The sequence below is a fragment of the Haliotis cracherodii genome, unplaced genomic scaffold, assembly GCF_022045235.1.
Source record: "Haliotis cracherodii isolate W230 unplaced genomic scaffold, xgHalCrac1.p SCAF_7, whole genome shotgun sequence".
Taxonomy (NCBI): domain Eukaryota; kingdom Metazoa; phylum Mollusca; class Gastropoda; order Lepetellida; family Haliotidae; genus Haliotis; species Haliotis cracherodii.
The window spans coordinates 19,183,950-19,200,752 of record NW_027266330.1 but is presented as its reverse complement, the minus strand read 5'-3'; the positions used below and the strand labels follow the sequence as shown (position 1 = coordinate 19,200,752).

At 38.7% G+C, this 16,803-nt stretch overlaps 1 protein-coding gene and 1 pseudogene across 1 annotated transcript in view; one reads left to right on the top strand and one right to left on the bottom strand.

Annotated features, from left to right (window-relative positions):
* Positions 1-10,507: 10,507 nt before the first annotated feature.
* On the bottom strand, positions 10,508-12,931 carry LOC139448722 (uncharacterized; annotated as a pseudogene).
* Positions 12,932-13,263: 332 nt separating this feature from the next.
* The window catches only part of LOC139447437 (uncharacterized), a 6,581-nt gene continuing 3,041 nt past the window's right edge, over positions 13,264-16,803 (top strand). Inside the window, exons 1-2 of the mRNA XM_071228783.1 lie at positions 13,264-13,847; positions 14,184-15,372. Of these exons, the coding sequence (XP_071084884.1) occupies positions 13,264-13,847; positions 14,184-15,348 (1,749 nt within the window). The 3' untranslated portion in view covers positions 15,349-15,372. The remainder of the gene's footprint in view (positions 13,848-14,183; positions 15,373-16,803) is intronic.

Sequence of the window (16,803 nt, the reverse complement as noted above, 5' to 3'; positions counted from 1 at the left end):
GCAGTCTGCTTCTTATGGTGTCTGGGTAATGCGGATATGGTTGGCGTTAAAGTGTTCATCCCCTATCTGACGTGATGTCAGAAATCGGTCAAGAAGGGCAAGGCTCACAAGATACAAATCCCGCCCTGTGTTTTGATCCTATGACGACCTGGTGGTCTGGTATCGCTGGCTTAGCCTCCCAGTCCACACTCTGCACTCTGAGTGACGTAAAATGGGCACAAAACTCACGTTAACCTTTGCCTGTTTGGAGCATCCCAACAGCTCTGCCTCGATGTTCATCACTCTGTGGTCATCTGTATGAAGGCCCTATGGTTGGTGCCTGGCATCCCAACTTGTCCATGCAATCCATGTCGACATCTGTGAGAGAACCCAGTTATCAGTTCACTGGTCAAGCAATCTTGTACCGATACAGAGACTGGTCCTGCAATTCCCCCTTTACATCTGCATCTGTGTGTGGACATAGACTGGTCCTGCAATCTCCCTCAACAGCTGTGTGTGGACACAGAGACTGGTCCTGCAATGCCCCTCAACAGCGGTGTGTGGACACAGAGACTGGTCCTGCAATCCCCCTCAACGGCGGTGTGTTGACACAGAGATTGGTCCTGCAATCCCTCTAAACAGCTGTGTGTAGACACATAGACTGGTCCTGCAATCCCCCTCAACAGCTGCGTGTGGACATAGAGACTGGTCCTGCAATCTCCCTCAACAGCGGTGTGTGGACACAGAGACTGGTCCTGCAATCCCCCTCAACAGCTGTGTGTGGACACAGAGACTGGTCCTGCAATTCCCCTCAACAGCGGTGTGTGGACACAGAGACTGGTCCTGCAATCCCTCTAAACAGCTGTGTGTGGACACAGAGACTGGTCCTGCAATCCCTCTAAACAGCTGTGTGTGGACACAGAGACTTGTCCTGCAATCCCCCTCTACAGCTGTGTGTGGACACAGAGATTGGTCCTGAAATCCCCCTCTACAGCTGTGTGTGGACACATAGACTGGCCCTGCAATCCCCCTAAACAGCTGTGTGTGGACACAGAGACTGGTCCTGCAATCCCCCTCAACAGCTGTGTGTGGACACAGAGATTGGTCCTGCAATCCCCCTAAACAGCGATGTGTGGACACATAGACTGGTCCTGCAATCCCCATCAACAGCTGTGTGGGGACACAGAGACTGGCCCTGCAATCCCCCTCAACAGCTGTGTGTGGACACAGAGACTGGTCCTGCAATCCCCCTCAACAGCTGTGTGTGGACACAGAGACTGATCATGCAATCCCCCTCTACATCTACAATCCTACACTAGATCCAGTGACCAGCCACTGTAACCCTACTCGGCATGTAATTCATGTATTAACTAATTATATTTATGATGTTAACTTTTCAAGACGTTGCTGTTTATTTATTTTCCAATTCGTAACTGCACTTATGTTTTAAACATGCTTTGTAAAAAGAAACATATTTGATAAAAAAATACGTCTTACACATTCAGTCCCATATATGGCACATTGCAACCTGTACATGTAATATTACATGTATAAGGGAGTGTTTTCTGGTGATCAACAGACCTTTACTGCTTCCTTCATTCGACCTACAAATGTGCACTGCTGTCACATTTATCTGCGTGTTGGCTTTCCCTTGAGAGGTTTTAATATTACCTGTCTCTATATCTGGTTTCAGTTGGGCAAACATCTGTGTCAGGCGTATTGAGTGGCTGTATGGGGATATATTGAGAAGCAGCCATCAACAAGTATACATCAAACACATTTATTGACGACAAAAGATGTTGAAACTATCGTTGCGTTTAATCCATCATATATTACCGACTAAAACATATATTTACTTCACGTGAATCTGATGTTTGGCAAAGGGTATTAACTGTTCTCTTTCTGCACTGCTATACTACGTTACATGTATTTGGATACTTAGTGTATTTTAGCTTGCTTAAACAGTAATTGGATGTAGGTGATAAACACCTACATGTTTTTAATGTGTGTTTCCTGCAGCTTTGAAGACGCCAAATAGAATCAGGGCCCAGAGGTTTTGTCTCTTGACGTTTAGTAAAGGTTCACACATAACACTATTCAAAACAAACGAGTCTGTTGTATAGCTTCCCTTATATTCTGTCGGTGGTATGTGAAAGACGCCATGCAGCCACGTCGAAACTCCCTTTCAGCGTCTTTAAATAGTCTGATACACATGGACGCTTTCTATCAGGGTGTTAGCTGAACTGAAACCATTTATAGAAACAAGGTACAATACAATCCTTTCCAGGAATACCATCAGGCAGAGTATGTGACAGTCATGGACATTCCGTGGAAGTATAAAGTAAGCCACGAAGCTGACGATCAGTTGTTCCCTTCTAATATTACAAGTAGAAATGTGCCCTGCAGTGGGGTACTATTGGTGTAGGTTCCTATCACTTTATGTGGCGATAATAAGGCAGTCCTGGCCTTTACTAAAGCCGTCACAATCGGCTTCCTCAACCACGCGCTTAATAGTGAGTGAGTATGGTTTTACGCCGCTTTTAGCAATACCAAACACCCCCCACCCCCACCCCCCACCCCCCACCTCCACCCACACCCACACCCACACCCACACCCACACCCACACCCCAATATACATATACAATGATAAATGCATGTCTCCTGTTTACAAAATTATTTGAAATTAATTCAACAATTCACACCAAGACTAAATTGAATATGTTCATGCTTACCATCGATGGAATGAACTGCTACCCAGAACCATAGACTAGCCAGTTTGTTCAGGTATATCCTTCTGACCATAAAACAACCACGTTCACCACTCATGCATGAACATTGCTACATCCACAATATAGGCTCTTACTACATATATTCCAAAAACATCAAGCTTTAGAAATGAAGATTTAATTATGTTGCGAAAAAATGTATTTTTTCGGGATTATATCTCAACGATGTCACTACAAATCGTCACTTAGGGCACAGGATCAACAGATGGTATTTAAAGAATAACTTTATACTACTCTAGTGAAATTACCGTTTAAAATACCGAGCCATGCACAATTGACTTGCCTGTTCACGTTTTTGTGACTTCTTCCACCAGCACGGTAGGCAAGGCTTACCTTTTGTGAAGACCTGGTATCATCACTATTTGATAGTGATTATTTAAGACATCCTTATGATATAGTCTGAACCGTACAATGGAGTCTTCAGATTTCTTTAGTTTATGGAAAGAGGTTTGAATCTTTAACTCCCGTGGATCTATATGGTATTTAGAAATCTGAGTGTTGGTTAATTTGGTTTAATGACAAAAACCTGAGTTGACCTATCCTCGCCGCTCAGGTTGTTGTTGTAGATGTCCCGTTAGTAGTAGTTGTAGCAGTAGTAGTAGCAGTAGAAGTAGTAGTAATAGTAGTACTACTACTAGTAGTAGTAGTAGTAGTAGTAGTAGTAGTAGTAGTAGTAGTAGAAGTAGTAAGAGCAACATCAGCACGACCGATGAGGAGTGATGCTCATGATATCAATCACTGGATTGTCTGGTCCAGACTCGATTATTTACAGACTGCCGTCGTATAGCTGGAATAGTGCTGCGTTAAACAACAAATAAACAAACAAACAGCAGCAGTAGAAGCAGAAGCTGCAGCGGCAGTAGTAATAGAAGTTATTATCGTTATTATTCCTTTTGTTTATTTTTATTCCTACCAGTTTCAACTGGCGAAGAGACGTTAGGGAAAAAACATCTAGTAACGGCATCCTTTGAAAACAGTAATATCGTGAGGTGAGCGAGTAGTCAGCCACTGCAATATAATTCCTCCAGCATTATACGGGGAGGAATGTGTAATGCATGGATGGATAATCACACTGCCATAACCTACAGCTTGATGGGAAGGGTAGAATGAGTTGGCGGATGTAGCCAAGCTCTTGATAAAGTCACACTGACATGGTGTTGAATACACCGTTCCCCTGGCAACAACCACGGACTATTGATCCTGTACAATGACAATCTGTTTCTCCGTGTAAACCTACCGTCCGTGTAGCAGTATTGTATAACTTACTGTTTTATGTACGCACCGCTTGAGTTTGGGAGAAGGTATCGATTCCATTAAAGATATATGATATTTCAGACGGTCTATGTATACAGGTATTCCTGTAGGCAGTGGCGAGTCACAACTAGATGCATGTTTACCTTATTTGCCTCTACAAACAAACAGGTACTAACGGTCAGCTTCCCCAATCAAAATAAGAAACTACAGGTGTTAAGATAAGGTGTTGAGGTTAGGAAACTGAATGCATACATGTTATACAAAATATGTTATGTTGGCAACACAAGAATCAGGTAAACAAAATAACATGTGCCGCGCCATGTAGGTGCAAGTTACCTGAACTGATATTTTGTGGACAATCTTAACTTTTTGACAAGCAGTTTATGAAGCTGACAAAGGTTTGTTATTTATGTACAAAACATGCGCTGTTGAATTGAAGGAATTTGGTATGAAGCTTATATATGTCTTTTTCTATCCCTGCTATGAAAAACTTTTTAAATTTAGCTGATGATAAATATCTACGTAAGAAGACAATTACATACTTCCTGTTACATATAAGAATCTGGAAATATCAAGCTGATGCTAACGTTTCATTCCACGCATTTACATAGCATAAACGAAAGTAGAATTGGATGTAGTGATCTCAATAGTCACAAAAGTGAAAGACATTTGCAGCATGACAATGCGGTATTTATTTGGATTCTCCACCTCATTTTCTCCTCACTTGTTTTTCTTATCGTGACATTAGAAGCACAATGTACTACTACGCAAAAGGTTTTGGTCTGAACAACACGACTGTATGGTAACAGGAATTTGACAAGAGATGTCAAACACAACATACTTATGTCTGTCCATGAATTCAACTAGTGGTAAATTTGTACCTTGAGTATGAATATAAAAGCTTATATTCCTGTGACTTTAGTCCTGGAGACATGAGTGGTCGTCTTACTCTATAATGTCTGTATTGTTTCTTGACCTTAAAATCTTGATGTCTTCACAAATGTATTTATGTAATCGATCGGTATTTAGATATGCCAGTTAGTCCTGTTTACCAATCCCTTTCAAGTAAAGTTAAATAAAATATATTTAAACTATGAAGGAACGGTGTTTCCTCAATTGATGTTATAAAACGAACAAGTAATCTGAGATCCATATGAATATAAATATAAGCGATAAAACACTGTCAATATTTGTAAGAAATCAATGCTAAAATAAGAGTTGATTTACCATTCCGACTTTATCGTGAGCAGGTGGTTATGAATCACTATGCGTATTATTAATAGTGACGATACGAGGTGTTCACGTACATGTAGGTGCGCGTAGCCTGTCCCGCCCATGGCACCCATCACAAACATTTGCAAGGGTAAGTAAATTTTTCAAGTTAAAAAACACGGAAATATATGGTTCAAGTCAAAATAGGGAATTGCATAATTTTTTATCACCCCATCATAATAATATCAGTAGTGAGCAAGGGCACCAGTGCAGGGGATACCACATATTGGCTTCTCACATTGTATCCATGTAGGGAATCGTGTGTCTAAAAACTTCAGTTTGAACCATCTCTGATACATGCCTTATCTCAAGAAGGCCTACTTACTGACTCTGTATATTTTATCAAAAAGTAGATCCTTTAATGTTTTCGCCAATGTGTTGATATCATATCTCTTGCAGAGAATACATTTACATCTAAAAGCCCCCGTGGGGACCCGGGGTAGGATGTGTCCCCCAGCACCCCATTGCTGGTCGTGAGAGGCTATGTCGGCAGAGGAAGGGAGCGTGGTGGTTGAGGTCGCCGGAGCCGGCAATATTGTTCCTTAGTCCAAGCACCACTTCGACCATAACTTTGCCTTGACCTTCGGTAGAATGGGCCCGATTCTATCAATCGGCTGGGCATGTCAAGCTCTGTGCATACACTATTACACAAACGTTTTAAAATAAATTTATTCAAAATGTCTATTATATATGTATCAATCTATAAAACTTGCTTAGAGCCTTATGCCCAGAAGGCTCATGTGCCAATCCAGGTGGCTCATGTGCCAATCCATATGGCTCATGTGCCAATCTGGTGATGCTCATCTCAAAATTCTGTTCGTCTCCAGTCTGGTTTTGTGTCGAATTTGTTTGATTATACAAATTGATCTGAAAATATTTTTTAAATATGTTTGTGAATAATTAATTGCTTGTTTTTAAATTTGGTGCGATGATTTTACCAACTGACATTACTGAAGGCTTTGTCAAGGAGATTAAAGTAATGTAAAATTATTGTTCCCATATCCCGTAATCCTATCACAATTGATGTAACTATCATCAACCGGTATTTTAAGCTAACTCATTTTTTAATATATTTTAATATTGGCTTGTATTGTCCACAACCACAAATAGCTAAACTGCTGAATTACGCACTGCTGGGATATCATCCAGGAGGTTGAGGTACCGTATAACTAAGTCCCCACGATCTCAAGCGAGGTGGCCTAGCTTTGGTTATTGGTGGCCTATAACCTGTGTTTTAAACTGTTTGAATGATATTGTTATGCCCAAATGTGTTAGATGAAATTTGTTTTTAAGTATAACTTTCGTGACTACATTGTGTATATATCAACTTGGTCTCGTCTCTATATGGCTGAATAGACGATAATTTTGAACCCTCTCACTCACTACATCTAAAAGCAACATTGTATTATATGTTTTTATTTCTACATGGATTAATGTGACATCAATATGAAGCGGCACATTATCACTTAAAATAAGGCACTCTAGATCAAATATATATTCAAAATATCAGACATTATCATGGCAGGCTGAAACCTGAGACGTACTTCATGTGACGATTGTTCTTTACAAATCTTGGACAGATCTTCACCAATGGCAGATCAACAATTGTCATAATGTATAATCGAAGAGGTTTCGATAAATATTGATAAAACGTCATATTTGATTAAAGTGACATTTATTTCGTCAAGACAAATGGCAGGGTTTTATGCAAAATTCTAGATTGAGAAAACAATACACTTTTAAAGAAAGTTTTCATATGCAAATAAAAAAATAAATACCTGGGATCCAATCTGTTTTCCGGTCAATCAGATTGCAGCCCACGCGCAAGAATATGTTGTTGTATTATGTTGTGCAAACAATTATGAAGCATTAAATCAAATTAATTATACTTTATATCTTATATTTGAAGCAATGATTTCATTTAAATATGACTTTTGACCTAGGATATGGTCGATTCCACGTGCACTCGAAAATGAACTGCCATGGTATTTTATAAACACGTCTTACATGTACAGATGTATATAATTAACTATTTCTGTTGTGTCCATCTCCATCCGTATTTGATGTTAGAAATGGAAATGTAACAGCTACTGTTGCGTGGCCTCTATGATAAATGGAACTGTAAACACTGAAAGATCATAGCCAAATCCTATTGTCATGGAAATGTATGTTTCAAGTTCCTACTTGTGCGAAGTTGACTGCTGACACCTTCAGTGGCTTGAGTGAATGTGTTTAAAAGTCTAGATGCATGCGTTTTGAACATAGCCTTGTAATGGGGTTTGAAGGATTTAGAATTACCTGGTATTGAATTATGTTATCATAACTGGGTGATATCTGGTGATACACTATAAAGAAAGGTTTTATTAAAGGTTCCAGAAAGGTAATTCTAGGTTCCAGGAAGGTAATTCTAACTACCAAAAACTTCAGCGAGAAGGAGGTCAAATAGATTTAATCAAAAAAGCATATCCTTCCCAGGGAATGTGGTTATTGAGGACTTTGCAAATCGTTGCAAACTGTGCTTCTTTTCAGATAAGCTTTTATAAAAACGAAGTAAATTACAACTGACTAACCACTGTCATAACAGAAAATAAGATGGCTCTATATTCAAAACATACAACATCAAATATGTGTCATAGTTTGTAAATTTAAATTATAAAAGAAGATGTGTTGGAAGTTTGTGTTTGTGACCATTCCAAAAGTCATGTATATGCTCTTATCCTTATGAAAATGTTTATGTTTGGAAACATATTACACATACAGTGCGAGAAATGTGTGTTTTCATGCGGAAATAAAAACAAAATTGAACATCTGTGAACATGACATTGACATATAAACAATTCTTGTAAAGAAAGTTTTGTGAATATATCTTTTCGTTATGACATTCACATATGCTGATGGATAACGAGAAAGATTTTAACATGCTAGTTAGAATCCCAAGCGTAAAAAGTCTTTTCTGGTCAATTTCAGTGGGTTTTCCTCTACTAAAATCCATATGGGGACAGAAAAAAATGCATATTATTAAAATTTAGTAATATACGTGGTTTTTTTTATCTATTTCACACATAGTGACACAATGTGTGGAGGCAGAGTTTACTTCAAGAGGGCTTGTCTAATATGCAGGTGAAGCCTTCTGTTGGGATGGAAGGATATTTCTTTTACGCATATGGTATGTTATTTATTAGATTATGAAATGCGTACGTAATTACAGCTCCATAACCAAAAGCAATAAAAAACATAAATATAACGATTGTTTTCAACATCATATGATATAACAGATATAATGGATGAGACAAAGCTGTGTAAAATGTCTTTGTTACATGTATTCATCAGTCAGAGAATCATTCAAACAATCGTTGTTTATTCAGATTAATGAATGGTCTTAAACCAGTATTGTACATCGGTATTATGCGAAGTGGTTGTGAGATACTACATTTACAGTACCCTTTTCTCTTAAATTCAACTAACAAAATTTCTTCTTCAACATATTCATTTCTATCTTCCGAGATGAAGCAACAATGACAGTTCAACGCCAGGTACATCAATCTGATTGGTTGATGAAGGAGTGACGTCACACTCAAAATAGCTCGTATTGTACATTCAAACCGGTCGAGAGCGTGAAATCGGGTCATACAGCCAATCGTCTGTCAGCTGTCTAAACAAAATGTTTTTTGAATAACATAGCGGTTTGCTTATCATTACATGACCTCCTCAATTTGTGTAAAGGAAACATTTCACATTTCCACGAGATAATACACATATACAAGTATGCTTTTGAGAATGAATGTAACCCAGCCTCAGCTCTAGATGAATGACAAATGGGGAATGAATATAGAATTTATGAATACTCTATGTATGTATCATTTCACATGCAACCATGGCTGACGGTTGGAAAGTTTATTTGTATGATATTTATTTTTACTCAAAACATCCAGTCTCCTTTTCCGTACCCAATAAGCTGTATCACACTGTCAAAAGAGAGGGGAAGTATGGTATCAGTTTACATCATATTAAGAAGTGGTTAGCTTTTCAAGATGTCTATTCACTGTAGCAACCTTTAAGGTATAAATTCAAGCGGAACAGAGTGGTGGCCTCTGGATTGAATGATCGCTGGGATAGACTTGGCTGATATATCCAATATTGCTTCAGACAATGATGGCGTTAACTACCTGATGATAGTTATTGATGTGTTTACCAGGTATCTCTTGGTTGAACCATTGACCAATAAAAAACCCGACTCTGTTATTAAATCTTGAAAGTTGGAGATCAAGTCAGACAATCCCATTTAAGGTATGCATTTCAACGGGACTATCAAGAGAAAAGGACTGAAGAAAAAAAAAATTGTGAGAAGGCGCTATTATAGAGACGGTATTCCTGTCTACCAGTTGAACGATATAGGGAAGTTTTTTATGAGAATGAACTTCAGAAAGTAAACAAGCCTACTGGCACCATCTGGCGTGTGGAGAATGTTTTGAAGAAAAGGAAACGAGTTGGCTTAAAGGAGGTGCTGGTGAAATGGAAACGATATCAAAAGAAGTTTAACAGCTGGATCCCAGAGGATATTATGTGACACTATTCAACTCCCCTGTGGACAGACATCAAGTCCAGTTGTTTGCCATACATTTGAGTTTTTGATTGACTGTTTTATCTATTTTTTTCATGATTAAGTGGCTGTCATAGCCACGGAGATTGTTAAGGATTACAGGGATAAAGTACTCTTCCCTTTTCTTCCCATCTCTTCCTTTTGTCTTTTTAAAATGGTATTGGCGATTGCACTTCTGATGTGCTGCTCCACGATAATTATAACCAGACATTACGTGATTATGATCCCGAACTTTACATGACTCGTCACTGAATGGTTGACAAGATATGTGACATTGATCAGCCATTTGAAAAGCTCTTTCGTCACGTTCAGTCATGTCATAGGTTCAATGTCTTTCAGATACTGATTAATCCCCTTCTGTTCCCCCAACAGGTTCATGTTTCTGATAAGTAGATGTATGAGATACCTCAGGATTTGGTTGACATCCACTGACTTTTCCGTTATGGCCTCAAAATCAGCAACTTCCACATAAGGGACTCTCAGTTGTTTTTCGATGCTACTAAACTTCACCCATATTTGCTCCTCAGTTTGAGGTAAGTTAACTGTCTGAATAGTGAGTGGAGCAGTAAAGACTATGATCTTTTAATAAATCTGACCTAATAAATTCATGCAGACATCATCTACAATAAAATGTTTTACCATCATGCCGGGTCCTATCTCCCATCAGTCGACTGAAACTGCGAATTAAACAAAAGTGTCTCTTGTCTCCCTGGCTTAAAAGCAGCAAATCTACTGTTGTCTTGAAACCATTTGAACTGACGTGTAAAGGGAACATACCACCATCTTCCTCATAACCAAATACACTGACAGAAATGGCATTTTGTGTTTCAAATGTTTGAATTTGGGCTAGGGGTACAGGTATATCAATACCTTCTAGATTGAGCTCTGGCTGATAGGGAAAATACTTGCTGACTCTATTCGCATAATTCTTAAATGGGATTGAATGCAAGGCAGCGAGTATGGACCACATGAAACATTTTTTATCATCATTTTGGATATTTAAAATAGCTTTCTTGTCGGCCAGACACTCAGGCAGAGGAATGTAGGTTCTTGCTGCCAGGTGTGCATATTCCACGGTGTTGATTTCCAAATGAATAATATGGTCTAGTACCCACCCACTCCCTTCTGCCTGAAACTCTTGTGTTGATGTATACAATTTTTGGTAAGTCTGCTAACTGTTGCGCAATTTCAGAAAGGTTTGTGGTCCAAAAGTTGATAGTTCTAAGGATAGGCTCCGCTAAAACACTCTCATTGTTTTCATTGTACTTCATAAATTTGAGTTTCAGCGTTAGAAACCACTTCATACCTTTTTTCTCTGTAAGAAAATCGTTCAAGATTGATTCAATGTTTGTCTGTTCATCTGCGAGAAACTGGAGAATGTCCACACTGTTAGAATCATTTGGTGTTAGTGTTGTGGTTGACACCTGGCCTCCACCGACCTAGTAACGGCTGACATCATAACTTTCTCGCCTGAGTATACAGCTATCACATAGATCTACACGTTGACTGTAGAAACGCTCAGGCAGGGGCCGATGACAATGGAGACATTCACGACCTATTCTCGAGCATCGTTGACAGAAGTGTTTGCCTGGTAGTAGACACTTGTAATGTACACACCAGTTGCAAGTCGCAAGTTGTGTCGATGGTCTATTGTTGTCATCGAGATCTCGCCGCTGAAGACAGGGGCGTTTTGGTTCAGGAGCACTCTCCGTTGACTTCCGTTTTAGGTTACAGCGGTGACTGTCAAAGTTATCCTCTCTCGTAAATGTATGTTTACACTTTTCACATGTGATTTTATTATTTCCATGAACAGTACGGACGTGTCTAAGCAGACTTTGTCGCTTCTTGAAGGACTTCGTACAGATGTTACAGATGTTACCTAGAGGTTGTGCTGACACAGTAGACACAGGACGTGGAGTCACTCTAGATGTCAATAATTCTATGCGTTTGAGATTGACCTCTGGATCATCTTTACAGTTGTTAGCAGCAGCCCATGTCTAAGTCGGACAGTGTTTTCACATTGGTTAGACATTGTTTGCATTCAATTCTAAATAGATAAAATGGAAAAATCTGTAGAAAATTCTCACAAGTCCAAGCAAAATATTACTCTTTTTGCTTAATTGATAATTTGTCAGTTTTTAATACAGTTTTTAACCCGAAAATCTTAAATGTATATGATACTCTGAACCTACATACTTTATATCTAGTTGATAATAATCGGGACATTTTACACAATAAAGGATGCTCTGAGCGAAGAAGAAACATATATATTACTTTCCTTTTTTTAACAATATTAGGGCTGAGTGAAAGATACTTTTAATACAGGAGTGTGTTCTTGAATTGTATTTTGATTACCTTGGTCAATACAACACGCAGAGTAGACAGGATAAACTGACAAGTGTATGCTGTCAGAACGTCTGTCTTGGCTGATGGTGTGAAACAGAATTAGATTTAAATAATGTTCTTCCTTTATATAGGATTCCAAAGGATTAGTTCATTTAAGCAGATGGCATACGTTTACATATAAACATATGACATTTTCCATCACAACCATGCGAGGGGTGATAGGTGAGGTCTCATCCAAAATTTTAGACTGAGCCCCTGGTGTGATTATTTATGAATGATCCTCAAAATAATAGACTCTCCGTTACCGCTCCATTCAGGTCAGCACTTGTTTGTACCTTTTAACCAGACGTGCTGAGACTGTTATTCGTTACCACTGTGCTAGGCGACCTAGTTTGATAGAGCATGTATGTACACTATCGAGTATGTATTGGTTGAAGGAATTAAGAAAGGTATGTTCCTTTCTTGAATGAATGTATGAAACACATAGTTTATGAATCATTTCTAAAATCCATCTAGTATTTGAATGTAAAACCGTTTAGCGCGGGCTTCCACAGTTATTTCACCATCCCGTGTCAGCAATAGATGCTGTGCTTGACAGGTCACGTCTATTTTTAGTGTGACGTCACTCCTTCATCAACCAATCAGATTGACGTACCTTAATATACCTGGCGTTGAATTGTCCTTGTTGCTTCATCACTTCCGTCCTGTACGCTAGTTTCCTCTTTTCAAAAGCGTGAGCATTCTCCTTCGTGACTGATGTTTTCTTTCCTTGCAGAACCGGTTCACAGCCATCGATTTTATGAATACCGTGTGGCTTTGCAGGATATCTATGCACTCAATAGCTATTTATCACGTGATGTGTTGACGTGGTTGACTCGAATGTGTGTTAGTCGATATCACCTTGGTTACGGCGCAGTTTGACAGGCACCTCAATGCAAATAGTTTCTCCCTCCATATGAGTTTACATTAACAGTCAGCGCTTCTCTTTGCATGTTGTAAAATGTAAACCCCAAGGTTCTAGATGTCATGATACTTTGTGATTATTGTGGAGATGAAATACTTGCAGACTCTCAACGTGTGTATCACAAGGATGTAGACGTTCGTTATGTAACACAGCAGGATTGTATACCGGAGGACTTTGAATGTGTCACTGTTACTGTATGTGGCGAAGGAGACAACATCAAATATCTCAAGGAGGGGAGCTTATTACCTGAAGGTTTTCAATGTGTATCTGTTTCTGTCAGAGATGGGGATGTAAAATATGCAAGGAAACAAGACTTGAGACCAGAAGGTTTTGAACAGGTTTCTGTCTACGACAGGAATGGAGAAATAAAATATGCAAGAAAAGGGGACATCTCACCAACAGGGTTTGATCATGTTTCTGTCTTTGCAAAGAATGAAGAAATAAAGTATGAGAAAGAAGGTCAGCATATCCCAGTAGGTTATGAACACGTGACTGTCTATGTCAAAACCGAAGACATACTATATACAAGGCAAGGAGAGCTTGTACCGACAGGTTCTGAACCCGCAGACGTTTATGTGAAAGACAAAGACATAACACATGTAAAGCGTCTACAAGTAAAAGAAGAATTTCACACAGACTGTCTGGAGTAAGTATTGTATTTCAACATTGGATGTGCACACTGTAAAATGCCTCGTTAGTAATTGTTATACATTTCTTGCACCTTGTTCAGATATTTGTTTTCTCAAGTTGTGTTTGATACGTGTTTTATTAGTATTTATTGGGGCGGTCGGGTAGCCTAGTGGTTAAAGCATTCGCTCGTCACGCCGAAGACCCGAGTTCGAATCCCGACATGGGTACAATGTGTGAAGCCCATTTCTGGTGTCCCCAACCGTGATATTACTGGAACATTGCTAAAAAGCGGCGTTAAACCAAACTAACTCACTTACTATTAGTATTTATTCTGATGATTGTGTCATTACAGAAAACATATTCCAAGGCGTGATGAGGCAGTTCGTAAGTTTCTGAAAAATGTCTCTTCAAAATGCAATGTCCTGTCTACCGGGGTTCATGTCAAGTACCTATTTGGGGTTGGGAAAGAAAAACAAGATAAGTCAAAGAAAAAGGAGAAGAGAGATTGTAAAGCAGCGGAGTTACTGAGAAAAGTATCAGCTCTGCGCAACTCCAACTCTGGATATATACTGGTTCATTTTGTTGGCCTCGCGCCTGGAGATTCCTTCACTGGCGCATTTGATGAGTTTGCTGACCCAAAACTTCATGATTTGATTCAAGATGGGAAACAATTCTGTGATGTTTATAGAAAAGAGACACTAAAAAGTCATTATGCTTGTAAGGATTTTGGCGACTTCCTTGTTCTCTATGTTGGAGCTGCTTCTACTGTGACAACTTCTAGATTCAATACCAAGACAACATTTGATGACTGCATTATTGACATTCCTGCAGCAACGCTCAGGACATTTGTTAGAGAAAGGATAGCCTTCAAAGAAACATTCCATACAATTCCTGGTGTGACTCATGCAGATGATCTTCTGAATGTTCGTGAAAACAGATCACTTCAATTGAAAAGTAACTTTGAACAAAAGGAAGGGGATCAAGCATTGGCAGAGTATATTATCAAGAATCTCAAACTTGCAGAATACATAAGCGCATTTACTAAAACTGAATGTGGTGGTTCTTATCTCTATGGTGTCCATGAGGAAAATTGTTTTCTAGAGGAATATGGTTATGAGACTAAAGTAATCCGCATCCAGCCTGTTGTTCTGAGGGACAGAACTGCATTCAAGGACACGTTAGAGGATAACATTGGGAATACTGTTCTCGTCTGTGACTATGATGGAAATGAAGTATCTGTCAAAGATGAGATTATATTCCAAGTTCACTTTATTCCTTGCACACCAGCAGAGGAAGAAGTTTATCTGAGAGAAAACTGTGAATCTGTAAATCACGGACATGGTGATGTAGATGCAGTAGTTGTTCATGTCTCAGTCAGACCAGTGAGCGGGATAGTGTTCTATGACAAACAAGGACCACTTGCATATCGATATGACAAACAATTCAAACTGATCACACGGATAAATATCAAGGATTGGGTACGTGCTCTTACAAGACGAAGGGAAACACCAGAGTGAACTGATATAATACACAAAAAGACGGTAAGTTACTTGTGTCATCTAAAATTTCTATCTAATACAATAAATGGGGAAGGCTTCCGGTAAAGGCATCACATGGTCGATCACCGTTTAGGAGTACTCAGCTAAAATAAAGAGTATGTACAAAAATGCATGATTTTCTTATGTGATTGTAAAAAGACTTAATTGTTACGTATGGACTGTAATAATGAAGAAATATGTCTTAAAAAAGCCTTTAAAATTGAAATTGTTATGAGGTATCATAAAGGTACGACATAGTCGGAAGCACATACATGCAGCATAAAGTGAGCACAGACACGCTGCAGAACACGCAGGGAAAGCAATATTTTAGGTTTGCTTCATCGGGAACCTTTCATCATTCCTCATTAGTCATAACATAACGGCGATCGCGATCTGTTTCTTTCTGCCCGACATTCAGTATGCTCTGACCGAGCATCCGGTGGAAGTTCATGGGACTCAACATTTTAACATGAATAATACAATATGACAATGAATATAGAAAACAATATTTTTGTGTTTGTATGTTAAGAAAGGGAATGTATGACAACTCAATTATTGTCCAAAATAATGACAATTATGGGTTTGTTTTATAATAAACGTTCAGCTTAATATCACGTGCGTATGACGACAAATGGGTCCATTTCAATCCATGTCAATATAAAACAATACTGATTTGTCGTATAGAAAGTTCCTCTTCAATGAACATTTAAACTAACACAATATTGATACCTGATACCTGCGGTTCCTGTCAATGATAAATGTTTGTTATGTGAAAGAAATTTGTTTTCATAATTATATCAAAGTTATCTATGTATCTCTCAAACGATAAAATCATGTATAATTAACCAGAAACATTAAATAAGTTCCTGCTTGATTAGGTTTTGCGACTACACTATTGATGATGAGAGTTTGGGTGGTATTCCAGAGTGACGACGGATAATGGGAGCGTGGGTGGTAGCCAAGTTTCTTAAAGTGAGCTTGATAATATATGATAAAACATGATAAACTGTTACTCCTTTTAATTGCATACTCCTATTAAATGCATCCATTTTATTTACATTATTGAATTATATAATTAACAAAATTCGAACACACACCGTTTTCGAGGGATTCAAGTTGTTCAGTCCATGGCACAACTGCGGGTGTAATAAAAATTATTGGGAATTGATAACGTTGAATACAATACTGGCCGTCTTGGGTATAAAGACCATAACGTATGCGCGCGCTGTCTAAGCAATGTTATACTTTTTTTCGATTTAGCAAGGTTATACCTTTGCTAATAACAAGATATATGCAGATGAACACACGGTAGCTTCCTCATAATCATTGTTTTGTGGTAAAAAGAAAACACTTACACCGTCAGTTTCGAAGCTATCCACTTCATTTTTTTTATTTTGGAGGGATGACATTGTAGATTAGAAATCCACTCTTAAC